The sequence below is a fragment of the Trachurus japonicus genome, chromosome 24 (genome assembly GCF_045865225.1).
Source record: "Trachurus japonicus isolate A0001 chromosome 24, Traja_1.0".
Taxonomy (NCBI): domain Eukaryota; kingdom Metazoa; phylum Chordata; class Actinopteri; order Carangiformes; family Carangidae; genus Trachurus; species Trachurus japonicus.
In genome coordinates this window covers 22,202,562-22,216,860 of record NC_140930.1, presented here as the reverse complement: position 1 = coordinate 22,216,860, position 14,299 = coordinate 22,202,562, and the positions used below count along the sequence as shown (strand labels likewise).

Sequence of the window (14,299 nt, the reverse complement as noted above, 5' to 3'; positions counted from 1 at the left end):
TGCCAGTCCAGGAAGTTCACCCTAAAAGTGGAACTAAACAGCAAACCAAGGACCCCTGTTATCAGATCCCAATCAATTTAACTGTCACTTGCAATTATCTCCATTTACCTTTTTGAGTGGAAGTAAATAGCTCTGGCCTTGCTAACCATAGTCACTTTCAAAGGGTCAGCTCACCCAGTTTTGCATGCGGTCCATCACCTATCTCCAGTGGTGTTTGAATCTATGATTTTTGCCTCCAGCGCAATACAGTTAAGGAAATACTTTCTACTTAAGAAACAGCTCCTGTGAAATTGCTGACAGCATTTTCTGTGGATTACCCAGAATAATCAGTGCAGTGTTTATGGAAGTAGATTATTCATTTTTTAAATGCCCTCTATCAAAGCTCTGGGCCCATAAATGATATTCATATGCCTCTATTTTTTTATTTTGTAGGGAGCATAAGTTTTAGAAAAAGACACCTCAGAACTTAGATATACCCAAAATGCAGTTTTAGTTTTAGTTATAAAGTATAAAGACTACGGCTGATGATGATCTGTGTCAGCACTGTCAGCAAATCCTATGAGACACAGACCAAAACTGTTGACCCCCAGTGTGCATTGTGAGTTGATGTGTGTAAACAGCCACCAACAAATGTCTGGTTTGTTGCTATATGAGCAACATCAGCTAAAGTTCTCAGATGTTTTGGAAATTCCCAAGCTAGTTTTCGAATGGTTTCATATTATACACTGTTGTTAAAACAACAATGTAGATGAGCATGCATGCTATGCTCACATATGGCTGAAACAACTTGTGGCTATGCTATGCTAAATTGCTGTAAACTAAGAAACATGACAATCATCAAGAATATAACTTATGGGGCGGTGCGTGGCGCAGTGGTTAAAGCGGCCGCCCCATGTAGAGGCTACAGTCCTCAACGCAGGTGTCCCCGGTTCGAATCCTGCGTCGGGCAGACCTTTCCTGCATGTCATTCCCCCTCTCTCTGCCTCCCCCTTTCCTGTCTATCTCTGCTGTGTACTATTCAAAAAAGGCCAAAAAATATACTTAAAAAAAAAATAATAATAATTTTAAAAAAATAATATAACTTCTCATACTGGACTGTTTGTCAGTGCATTATTTGAAGTGCTGATTCATAAGAAGATCTATTTGTGGTTTTAAGAACAAAAAATCCATCTCTGTGTAGTTTTATATCTCTTCTCTCAGGCTTCTCTCTGGACTTATAACAGCAGGTAGGTGAGCCAATCAGAAGAGAGGAGGCTCTGAGTCTTCTGACTGACTGTTTTCTAAAGGGTTAAGTGAAAGGTGATTAAAATATAGCAGGTAAAACACAGCAACAAACAAATCCTGCAAAGTGTGATGGTGGGTAGGCTACAGGTGGGCGGGGCTTGGGGCATGCCTGAGAGAAGTGATTGCTTTGTTGTGACAGAGTCCTGAAGGCTGAGGCTGTGTGCTTTTCTCTGTGGACTGAGACTTTCACAGTATTAATAAAGAACCTAGAGCTGTTTTGTAATTTAAAACAACATCTACCTTTATACAACATGGGACCTTTAAGAATTCTTAAGGATAGGCTATATCTGTAACTCATCTTTACTTATTTAAATGGCTACATTTTAGTAACACCTAGTGACCATGTCCCTGTGTAATGCAGATGTGTGAGTGAAAGCAGCCTACTGGTTGGACAGAATATGAAAAAACCTGCTTTTTTTCCATGCAATTTATTGACCAGAAAAATCTAGAATAACATCACATCTTGTAAACTACCGTTTTCAGGATGAATCTAAAGCTGTGAAGTTGAGACAATCACACAAATGCATCCAGCGAGGTTATGAGTGAAATATAAAAGAGGGGGTAATATGATCTCACAAAGGACAACTGCGTCCGCCGCTAACAGCAACACAAATTGCAAAACAACAAACTCGAACACCAGTTTTCTCTTTTAGCTCTCTTGCTGATTTACTACATGGATTTTGGAGGTGGAAAATGAAGGGCATTTTAAGATTAGACTCATTACATCAGTGAATTTACGGCCTCTCGCTCTTGCCTGAGCTGGATCTTGAGTCTGTGCACACAGTCCTCCTAAGAGGCCTCTGCTTCTTCGAGTTATCATGCAGAGTGAGCATTTTGAAATGGATTCTCAGTGACATGGAAAATGTCCCTGCCTAATCGTCTTTTGTTTAGTTCATTTAACTCACATGGAAACAGGAGAGATGGCCCTTAAGGCCAGCCAGGCAGCTACCTTTAATGGATGAGGTGGTCAGCTCTGAAAGGCAGCTGTGCTAAAAAGACACTGCAGATGAAGCCAGGAAAGCTCTGCATTCTGGGGATGAAAGGCACAGGGGTCCAAAGGTCTGACCGATCCGCAGCCCCCCTGCAGCCCAAGCGAAATCGGCACTGAAAATGTCCCCAGTCAGCAACTGAGCATTATCTCTGAATTGTGCCAGTGGCTGCCCAGCCCAGCCCTCCCCTCCTGACCCAGCACCCTGCCCATTCAAATCCACCACAACCTCTCATCTGGTCCCAGAGCTGTGACAGAAAGGAATGAAACAATGTCAAACCAGCCGCTCATCAGCCCCCCCTGACAAAAGACACTTAGACCCTCGGCCTCAGCTGACTATATGAGAGCTGATTCAGATCTGAACCGCTGTTAGAGGGTTTTCTCAGCCAAACTGCAAAGAAAACACATTTTCTCATTCACCTTTCCCAGCCAAATACCACTATGGAAGAATGAGGTGGACAGATGGAGAATTACAGAGCAAACCTTCATCAGATAAACAGAAAATCATCAGCAGGCAATCCAATAACCTTCAGTTTATTTCTTCTGACACACTGAGACTTCCTGTTTTGCAGTGAAGGATTCATTTTACCACAGTCCTCTGAAAGAAACATGGCAGTTTCTGACAACAGAGCCATCCTAAGCACATTTAAGTTCTGCTTCCTCTGCTCTGGATGTGAGCGAGAAAAAAAAGTGTGAAGTTATGTAATAAGTTATCGATTTTTCCTCTTAACGGAAGACTGAAGTACAGAGCCAGTGGTCTGAGGCCTCCCAGAGGAGCAGCTCCACTGACAAACAGGGCCCTCCCTCCCCGCTTTCCCTCTTAAGGTGGCGCGACTCTGAGCCCAGTCACATATCACTTTCACCCTCATTCCGAACGGACACGACACAGAACACCGCAAAACGTTGTCTTCTGACACGGGGCTCACCTGTCTGAACACGTGGCTTTCAGGCAGTAAGCGGGCAAAGCAATTATATTAAAAAAACAGACATCAGTGCCACAGTTTGGATACCTAAAAAGGGCAAAAGCGTGGAATCGCAAGAGATATGGAGGCAGGGATCGATGGAGATGTCTGAACCTGTTAGTGCAAGTGGAGATGAGGGCCGCTCAACCGTGGGGAGGGCTCTTTTGTCATGCAGGGAGAGGGGGAGCGGAGGGGGGCCGGAGAGGTGACTCTGCTGGCGATCAAGGGTCAACTGCTCCGATCATCCATCTTCCGTCTTGACAGTGTCCTGTCAGCCAGGGCGCTCGTGTTACTAAACACAACAGGCAGGCCTCCATTGTGGCGCTGGCACTGGTCTGCAGCCATGTGTAAATGAAGTTAATATCCATTGACCTCATGCATAGCCCTAATGCAGACCCTGATGTCACCTTGGAAATAACACTATCTGACGCCCAAGTCACAAAGGTCTCCCTTTTAAAAAGGGGTTTCACCGGTACAACTGACCATATGGCTTTGTTTGGATAAGAATGAGGGATGTTTACTGGGATTCTGTCTTTTCACATGAGGCAACGTGGGGTTTCAAATTTGGACTGACAGGTCAGATTCCAAGACCTGGATAATGATAAGTCAGGACTACTCTGCATTTTTTTGTTTTTTCCCTTCTCTTCTTGAAGCGGAATTAAATAGCTGGTTGGTGCAATTTGCATCTAAAATCACAGTCTTTTTTTCCTCATTGTCAAAACCGAAGAGCACACACACTTTCCTCTACATCTCCTCAGTCCAGGCAGATACAGATGGTCTATGGTTGTTGCATGAAACTTGTATTTATAAAACCCTCTACATACCACTAACATATCAACAAGCGTTACCCGTGAAATACAATTTCTGCAACACACACAAAAAAAGTTGGGTTCATGCTCAAACATGACGAGGGAGATTAACATACACTAACAGTATGATGTTAATGTTGGTGTGTGGGTGTGTGGGTGCATTTGCAATGACATTTTGTGTGTATATGTGTCCATGTATGTGTATTGTTGTTACAACCCACATTCTTGTAGCCATGAACTAGCTTACCTTTCAGCTAAAAGCTCACACTGACAGCATGGTAGACATTTACATAGATGCAACAGTGAATCAGGTGATCTACTCTTCATTGCCATTCCAACTGATCCTCCTCTACACTGAATTAGTCTGAAAACAGCAACATATGGCATGCTGCTCTCACAGAGAACTAAATCAATCCCTCCCATTCTTGGGCCACGTTGTTCTTTTCTTCCGGCCTGGTGCAGGCCCACTTCCATGGCCTGAATCTGGCCCCATGTACGGAATGATTGTCAGACTTCCACGTCTTCACCAACACATGGGAAATCTTCTGGCCAGTATAGGCTACTGGAGGAAGACATCCAGGCTCTGCCCACATGTGGAAGTATATGGGCCAAACCCAAGCATATGTTGGACCAGCAGTTTCATCTTATCTTGTCTGATGGTAATATATCACTTTAACACCTCACTTCTATGCAATAAGGCTGTAAATAAATACATTTTACAAAACAGACTAACCCTTAAGAGTAAAGAAACCTTGAGGCCTTGTAGTAATTGAAAAAAAAAATCTCTATACGATTTGTTTTAGATTCCAGTGATGTTTTCTGCGCGTACAACAGTTGAGTGGACTGAGCCTTTTCCATCAGCTGCTTGATATTCATGTATGCATGAGTCAGTAGCTGGAGCTTATCAGCAGAGGGGAGAGACAAACCCATTACCAGTGACCAGGCTCTGGCAGCCTCCTGTCCTCCTTTTAAGCTCAGCTCTCTCTGCGCTTAACACTGTGTTTTAGATCCATCTTTTACCTCGGTGTGATATCTACCGACGCAGGGACCAGTTGGAGCAAATAATTAGTCGTGACAGGGCTTTTGTTTCCTCGCCTTTGCTACAAGTACAGTTCAAATGAATATAACTCTGGGACAAACATTCACAGAGCCAGATGACTGTGAACGAGCCCCCTCCTCCCTCCCTCCCCTCTTCCTCCTCCCTCAGTGAATGTTTTCCCTAAGTAAAATGAGGCATTTGTATTTAATTTGACGTGTTGACAAGGCAGCTGGATGCCACAGAAAGCAATGCTGGCTCTGGTTCAAGCAAGTGTATCCAGGGAAACAACTTTTCCTTTTTCTTTTTCTTTTTTTTTACTTCTCATATGAAAGTGTATATTTGAAAAAAAAAAGGGTCATTGGATGTGGAAGTAAAATAAATGTTCATCATTACGGCTTGCCAAATCACAATTTCAAACATTCTGCCATCTCTTCATCCTCTGAGGAAGCAGCTGTGGTTTGGTCTCCACTAATGAGAGGGAACTAGATAGAGCGAGAGAACTGCACAGGAATACAGTAATAAGTCTAGTCTGCGTCTCTTCTCAGCGGCAGAACTTTAACTGAAATCTAACACCCTTTATGACTGGCCCTGTCTCAACAACCACTGCTCTCTCTCTCTCCCTCTATGATAACTCTAGTTTTCTCCATGTTGCAACATTGAAAACCAACGTTTCCTTAATAATGTTAATGATGTCTTAAGAATTGTAACTTTTGGACCTCAAATTAATCAGATTCCTGCTATTTTTGTTCTCATGATTACTTGAAATTACTTAGAAAAATGGCAAATTAAAGAGGATGTTAAAGTCACACTGATGTCACCTCAGTGTGGTGAGGTTACGTTGACCTGAACACTGATGAACATGTTGTTCAAGCCACTTTTAACACAGTGGGAGCAGCTAGAAAATGATTTGATTGTTAAATATAGAGATGACTGAAAATGTGAGTTTCAGTTCATTATCACGTCAGTGTTTAAACGAGAATGACAAAAAAATCAAAGGAACCTGTCACTCAAATGTTTTATTTTTTATTTCCTTTCTTCGTTTCTGATTATAATGAATAAACAAATAACTGGCACAGAGCTCTGGCTGCTTTCAGCTGAAACCCTGCAATTGACATCTGAATTATTTGAGGTAAGCCAATTATTTGATTAACTCTATAGTCAACAGAAAATGATTGTGCAAGATTTTTTTTAAAAATCAATTTGTGAACACGTTTTCAAAATTACAACTCAAAAGGTAGCAGTTTCTCAAATAGGAAAATGTTCTGTATTTCTTTGGTTATGATGATATTAGATTTAATGTCTGCAGGGTTTGAAGTCTTAAAAAATAATTGCAATGGAGCTTCAACCGGCATTTATTTTCACAATTATGTCTATCACGCATAGCCTGCCTGAGGTAATGTGTTCCAATACCTTGTTTTGTTAAACCAATAGTCCACAGACGTTCCAGTTCCAGTTGTTTAAGACACAGGAACAAGTGAATATTAATGTTTTGTTTTTCTCCATAAATTCCTGGAGATGATCACTTTGAGGACACATCCTGACTGAGGTGACCAAATCTGTGTGTGTGTGTGTGTGTGTGTGTGTGTGTTACCTGCTGGAACAGAGAGGAAAGGAAAAGCCCCGGGCTGTGGAGGAATGCTACTATTCACAGGGAACAGACTGGCGAGTGACAGGACGAGCTCCCATCCATCAACTATTTATTTCAATCCTGACTGATTTCGACCCATTTGGGTCTCCTGTGGATTCTGCGCAACACCTGTCATTTGCATAATTGAGATACGGAGCAGTTTGTAAAAGACAGCCATTTTGTGTATTAAATTCACACCTTATCAATCAAGGGGGAAATGTCAGGATGTATGCAGAACCCCTGACTCTTGGCTTCCTGGCTTCATTTGAAATGCTAAATGTGTGTGTGTGTGTGTGTGTGTGTGTGTTTTCCTTCTCCAGCCCTGGAGCCGGGTCTGGTTGCCCGGACTGCCTGGTGGTTTCCATACACGTTAGCTGTCGCGGCCGGACCCTGACTGCTCAGCCCCCTTCCCTCAGGGCTGGGGGGGGGCAATCATCAATCAGTCTCCAACTAACTTCTGTCCAACTCTCTGACAGTCAAGATGGATGGTGCCAGCTTCTACATGATGTTGTATCCTCTCATTAATTCCCTTGTTAGCAGCCACTGATAGCAACAAGATATAGTCTGTTTTGTCTGTTTTCCACCAGATAGAGAAAGTAACTCCCCTCCCCTACTTTTTTCCCCCTCTTTTTGGGCGAGGGTCAACAGTTAATCACGTCGAAGGCACTAGTTATTTAGTACCACAGTGATCCGATGTGTCAAAATCGGACAACATACATTCCCGGGATTGAGCGGAACAAAGAGACCAGTGTCCCCCCACAAGGGCCCTCTCTCTGCCTAAACGACTCTGTGGCTCCATTGCCACCAGTAGCCAGCGCTAAACAGGACCAAGAGAATGAATAGGCGCTATTTTCACAACACGCACTTCTTCGCAAAATGAAGCCCGCGCAAGGCTGCCGGGGACACTTCAGCTGGGCCTTTTCTTTTTTTTTTTTTCTTCTTTTTTTTTTTTCCCTCCAAACACCCATCGTGACTGAGGCCCAGTGAACACAGCAGGCGGATAGGAAGAGGAGGTGTGACATTTACTGCCACAGACTGCCACACAAAGAGTTAAAGAGAGACAGAGGGAGTGAGGGGTGTAGGGCTGAAAGACAAGGGGTCCCTCATCGCTGACGGTGATGAATGAGTAGATCACAACACATTTCAGAGGAGGCCTTTTGGCGTCCTCGGAGGGAGCTCCTCAGATGACATGACTGACAGCTCCACTCGCTCGCACCACCTGCACCCACCCACTGAATATTTTACTTGGTGACCGTTGTACAATCGTAGCACACTGCACACACTGAAACAGTTCTGGACTTTCCGAAGGAGTCGGTTTGCCTCAAAGAAAGTCCTCATCTGATCAACAAACTACAGTAAATCTCATGTCACCTTTCAAACGTTGAAACTGTACTTCTTTTTATTTTTTTTAAAAAAGGTCCCATATTTTACACTTCTCTTGTGTTTTGTGTTTTATAAAGTGCGTATATTTGTGGTTTATACTACCAAAAACCATCTCATGGAGTTTTACATCTCCTCTCTCAGGTCAGCTAGTTCAGGACAACATATCAGATTTCAGATAAACACTCAGAGAAACAAAATGCTGCAAAGTTGGTGTGGTGGAACCTGTCTTGTTCTGCCACCGGCAGAAACAAAATTTCTGCGACATTGGATAAACCCCAGTTGGGGTGGGTTGAGCTTGATTGCCTCGTTGTGACATCACAAAGTTACAGAAGTCCTTACAGCTGGTTCTAAGGCTCACTTGCTGAATACATGCTGTGTGCTTTTTTCTGTGTAGTACTGAGACTTTGATACTTTCACAGTATTAATAAAGACAGTTCATAATCAATGATAGTATTTATACTCTGAGGGACCTTTAAGAATTTAAAATTATGACTCAGATGTATCCATCTACATGTTTTTATATATTTATCCAGTGGCACAGACACGGTGGTGAAGTCAGAAATAACTGACCAGACCATAAAAAAAAAAATACATGGACATCTACCGTTATCCCATATAGAACCTCCAAGTGTGATTTTTTTCAGGTTGTGAAGCAGGTAAACAAACAGAACTCTGGGTGTTTAAAAAGTTCAATGATGACAGCACTTATCACTCAGCCCTACAACTTTCCAGCGTCTGAATCAGGCAATCAACAACAATATTTGCAATATCTGGGTGAATATGTAAAAAAAAACATAAAATTAGGTCAGGTCCTATTTTTTTCTCAAACCTCTCTCTGCTCATTTTCATTTGTACAACAAAATACCAAACTTTTTTTTTTGTGTGTTTGTGTTTGGTTGGTTGGTTGGGGGTAGGGAGGGGTTAAAAATACATAATTTTCCTCATTTGTAAATGATTTTCATCACTTGTTCACACGCTGAACTCTTGGCAGTAAGCGTGCAGCATCATCATTATTACACAGAACCTGCTCAGCTGTGCGATGCTGTACTCTCACAGCAATGACACAAACTAGTCCAGTGTCCAACAGCCAGAATCTCACATCTTTAACGGTCACAGCCACTTGGACTTATTGCTCTGCTGTTCAGTTGAAAGAAAGAAATAGTCTGAATAGCTTTTAGATTGTTCTGTGGAGAGGGGGATGGGGGGGAGGGGGGGTGCGCTACTGAATGGACAATTTAATGTCAGTGGAGCCGCTGGAAGAAGTGCTGATGGTGCACCATGATTCTCATTTTATTTAGATTAACTACCCTTTAATACAAAGGCTTCTCATGCCTCAGTGGAGATAAAGCTCATAAAGGTGCAGTATCAAGACAGGAACTTATTCCACACACACACATTAAGGAAACCCCGTACCTCCGACTCGCAGCAACCTGGAGGTGGCTTCACTGCGCTGCCACAGGTATGTGTTTTAACTGACACACGAGCAGAGTAATTAATAGAAACACGCTGCGCTTTTCTGTTCTGTTAGCTCCCGAGCTACCGGCAGCGTTGTGCTGCACCGGACCGGTTCCCCCTGTGGAGCTAAATCATGGGACTTTCTTTCCTCCCGAGGGCACAACTGGATCTCACACATCTACGCATATTAAAACAACAAAGAACAATAAAGCAACGGAAGGAAGCTCTATGGGGGTTGAGTTGGTGATAGCCCGCGAACATTAGAGACATAGCACAACTTGAGGCGGGCTGTGTTGCTCTAAATTACACGTCCTAATATATTTCATTAACACACCTCCCTCAGAGGGGTCCCTAATGGATGACAGCGTGGCATAAAAGCTTGTCTGCCAGGGACACTAATTTGTTCTTAGACGCATTCCCTTCAATTATTACTGGCTGCTGCTCCTCATAAGCTGCTTAGATAGAGGCTGCCCCCTCTTTGCAAAAAGACGGCTACAAGGCGGGCCACTTAAGTTCTGTGAACTGCCCTCCACCCCCACCCCCCACTTTTAATCCATAGTGATTTTTATCTTTAAAATCAGGTGGCCACTGAAAATAATCCTCTGAGTGACAGAAAGCATCTTATTCTAAGTTGTAGGTGGATGAATCTAGCGCACACGACGATAACGACGACCGAGCGCCCGCGTTTGACCTTCGTGTTAGGCTCCTTCGTAAATATCCCGAGGCCCTAAATGCCACAGCACGGCCGCTATTTGTTTCCCTTTCTGTCAAGGTCATTTGGCCGGGGCAGAGAGAGAGAAAGACTGGCTGGACTTCCTCTAGACCTGTGTGTTCTACTGGTGATTGTCTTGGCTCCCTGCCAGTCAGATGGAGAGGAGTGTTTGTGCTGAGGAGCTAAACTCAAGTTATTATTTAATCCCAGTGTCAACAGAATCATGGCTATAAATTAAGAGCCCCGTAATCAATTAACACGGATTCCAATTATTACGCCGAGGATGTTTGGCCTCAATACTTTATCCATCTTTACTGCTGTCAAATCAGCTGCTTTAATCCCATTTGCCAACACAACTACTCAGTCAGCTATGCCTAAATAATCATTTACCTGCTTAGCATAATCAAATCATAAATACTCCTCTTTATTGCCATTTTTTTTTTGCTCTGGTTATTTATTCATTTTTTGTGCAGCTCTTGTGTGGAATCCACTACGTCCCTGACTGATTGTTAAAAGTTAATTCAACAGAAACAACTGCAGGAATGCAAATGGCTTTGTTTCTTTTTCTGATCATTAACACAGAAAATAAAATAAAAACAGCTTGCAAGCACTCACGTTCACACGCGTCTCCCTTCTGATGAAATCCAGCTTTGCATATACATTTCCCAATGGGCACCAGCCATTCCCCCTCGGCGCTGCAGTGCATCTTGGGAGAGTTGTCGGCCTCCTCCTCGGCGTCGCTCACGCACACGCCCTCGACCTCCACCAGCGAGGAGAACTCCGACCCCGTCACCGTGTCAGGGAAGGTGGCCAGGTTCTCGATGATGGACCAGCACTTCTTGTAGTAAACTTTGACCGACACCAGGGCGATGCACGCCCCCACGTCCTGGAAGGCCAGGTAGAAGCCCCGTCTGGACAGGGGCCCGATGATGCGCACTTCTGTGTTCAGCTTCATCTTCCTCTCGCCCAGGTCGCCCTGGGTGAAGCTCTCGTCTGCGGCGATGGTGTCGATTTTCACGTACTGAGTCTCTCGTAAGCTCCTGCCTACTTCTGAATCCGTCTCCTGGTAGTACAGGTTGAACGTCTCCTTGCATGTGCCCACCACCCCGGGTAGGCTGTTACAATCCCTCAAGGTGAACTTCAGCTCCACAAAAATTCTCTGAGCATCGCCCTTCTCTATCCAGTTAGTCCGAAGCCAGTTATTCTGATTGGGCTCCATGACTTGGCAAACCTGGTATGTGCGAATGGGCGTGTAGTTCTCATCCAAGCCGCTGATTTCTTCCCACTGCAAGAAGATAACACACATTGTAATGCACGCACCCATTAGGGGGAAACAGCCGTGTTGAATTTATACCTAAAATACATCTATCTATCATCAAGCAGACATCTAATGATTGGCAATCCCCACCAAATTACATTGGAATGAATATGGCAAAGAAATACAGGCTACAGAGACTGAAGGGAGACGGGCCGCTGCATTTCTACAGCACATACACATTCCTTAAAGAATGATTGTGCTCAGTTCATCTGCTTCTGTTCACACATTATTTATTTAAGAAGTTTCTTGCAGCCTGCTTTTAATCAGACTAGTAAGTTGGAAGTGGTTTGCTTCAGGCTTTAGTGCTCAAAATGTCAAAAGGCAGGAGAGTTCAGCTGTAGGAACATCCTCCTATGTTCTTCATCTTGTGTTCTGGAGAGATTCTTTTTGTTGAGTAAAGAAATATGGGGACTCTCTCACTCGCTCCATATATATGTATGATTCCAATCTGCTTTAAATATTGTTATTCTTACAGTACATGTGGGACATCAGGATTAAATATATAAATATATATATATATATATAGGGAGCACATCAGTGTTGCCTGCTATGCAGACATTCTGCAGACTTACCCCATTGGGAGGATAGGAGATCCACTCCAGTTCTGTCTGCTGTGCCTTGGAGTCCAGCAGAATCACTAGTGACAGGAAACCAAGAGGCAGGTGGTTAAATCTCACCGGGGCAGCGGTGGCTGGGTGTCAGTGATAGGCTACACATCTATATCTATAGCGCATATTACCCATGACCTCATTTCTACCAGCAGCAGCTAAAGCAAGAAAAAAAATCCATGCAATCTGAGTGAAGGAACAGACAAGCACGTTGGGATGTGGCGAGAGTCATTACGCATATGCATTTGCGCGCGTTTCATCTACTTCTCGTGGGTTTATTTTACGCAGCAGTTCATTAAAACTCGTTTTCTCTTCAGAAGTGGAAGTTGTCACGTTAACGTCAAGCGCAGCTGCTCCTTGTTTCCATCCTGCACTCACAGAACATGCGCTGCAATATTTTCAGCTCAAAAGACGGTTCCGTACAACTACAGCGAGCCCGTGGAAGTGGAGGCTTGTTCGCACGTTTTATTTTAAACCAAGCGAGGGATGAAGAAAAACACAAACCTGGTTAATGTTCAGGACGCGCAGAGCGGCACCGCGGCGGCTGCTCGAAAAAAATAAGTTATTTTATGTGTGTGTAAAATCAGAATTATAGCTCCAATGAAACAGGAGGTAGAGGGAGAAGGAAGGGAGACGGCAGCCAGGACGCATTGCCGTAAAAAAATAAATAATAATAATTCGCGGGGATGTCTTACAGGTGACTGATGGATGGAGCTCTGTGAAATTCTTATTATAATGAGCGACGATTATCAGTTCTTATCTGCGTTTCCATCCACACCGCGCTCGGTTACTGCGCTGTAGTTCTCGTGGTGAGAAAATCAATACCTGGAGAGGGCTTTTCTGTTTTACGCATCACATTATTTCATTATTTTAACCAAAAAAAGAAAAAAAATCCGATCAATTTAAGAGGTAATTTGGAGTTATTACAGCACGTCTTGTCTTCGGGGTTTTATTATCCTGATCCTGCTCAGTTTTGGGAATCTGAGTCTAGATTACGACTCCGCTTCAGTCTGCTGTATTTTTTCCTCCAAGAATCGAGACTAGTGAGGACTGCTGGAGACTGCCGAGGCCACTTTGGAGGAAGTGAACCTCAGAAACCGCGTCCAGAGAGACGGCTCACGAGCCTACCGGAGCGATCGATCGGTTGAATATGAGTTTGTAGTGATTTGAAGTGGTTGTTAATTTATAAAAAAGCATACTAGCCTCCTGGTACCTGAGTGATTTTGTTTGGAAAAATAAAACAGAGACTCTGCGTCTGAACTGCGTTCTACGGCTTTTAACTGCGGTGCGTAAAAAACACCGTCAGGTTGCTCGCAAACAGTCCGGCACAGACAGCGCTGTCACCGGCCTCATCCCACAGCGCTTAACGCTTCAAAAAAACATCCACATTTTTTTTTACTTGTTAAAAAGCGAGAGGGAATTTAGACATAATTTAAAAACAAGAAGAAGGAGGCTGTCTGCCGGACTTGGACACATCCGTGGAGGGTCTCTTCCCAAACGCGATGGGATGGAAGAAGAGTCCAAACTTTAAGAACTTACCTTCCTTGGCGTTCTGTGCTTCCCCGCTGTCCACACAGCAGCATAAATGAAGGCAAAATATAATCCACGCACACGGGAAAGACCTGGAGAGCATGGTGCAGCCGCGGGTTTCACTCTAGACCGTAACTCGCTTTGCCACTGTCTCGTACGCTTCCCATTGACGACACTAAACCGGCTCTATGTACAACAATCCGCTAGTCCCCACTCAAATAGCGTCTGCTGCCGCTGGGAGGAGACTGTGGCTCCGCTGTTGTCAGTCACGGACACAGGCGGAGCGACCGTCCAATCACAACCTGCAGGAGGAAACGTCATGAAAATGAAAGGGCCACTCGGCGCGCGGAGGTGGCTGGGTGTTTTTTTTTTTTTTTTGGTTCGGGGGGGTGAGAGGGGCGCACCGCGGAGGAAGTGTTGTCACAACTTGGATCAGATATTTTTGGTTTTCTTCAGGAAAAGGGCAATGGACGCTCCAGTAAACCAACACATAAACACACACACACACACACACACACACACACACACACACACACACACACACACACACACAGGACTGATGTCTAGGTGGCTGCAGCTCTTTT

The 14,299-nt window shown here is 44.1% G+C and overlaps 1 protein-coding gene across 7 annotated transcripts in view; it reads right to left on the bottom strand.

The window, feature by feature from the left end:
- Positions 1 to 13,948, bottom strand: part of epha7 (eph receptor A7) — a 93,262-nt gene extending 79,314 nt beyond the window's left edge. For 3 of the 7 annotated variants that reach the window (XM_085771558.1, XM_085771559.1, XM_085771561.1), the window contains exons 1-3: positions 13,725 to 13,948; positions 12,150 to 12,214; positions 10,875 to 11,544 (exon numbers count right to left, since the gene is read on the bottom strand). In XM_085771558.1, the coding sequence (XP_085627684.1) occupies positions 10,875 to 11,544; positions 12,150 to 12,214; positions 13,725 to 13,818 (829 nt within the window). In that variant the 5' untranslated portion in view covers positions 13,819 to 13,948. The remainder of the gene's footprint in view (positions 1 to 10,874; positions 11,545 to 12,149; positions 12,215 to 13,724) is intronic. The other 4 variants (XM_085771562.1, XM_085771560.1, XM_085771564.1 and 1 more) reach the window with 2 other exon arrangements.
- Positions 13,949 to 14,299: the final 351 nt, after the last annotated feature.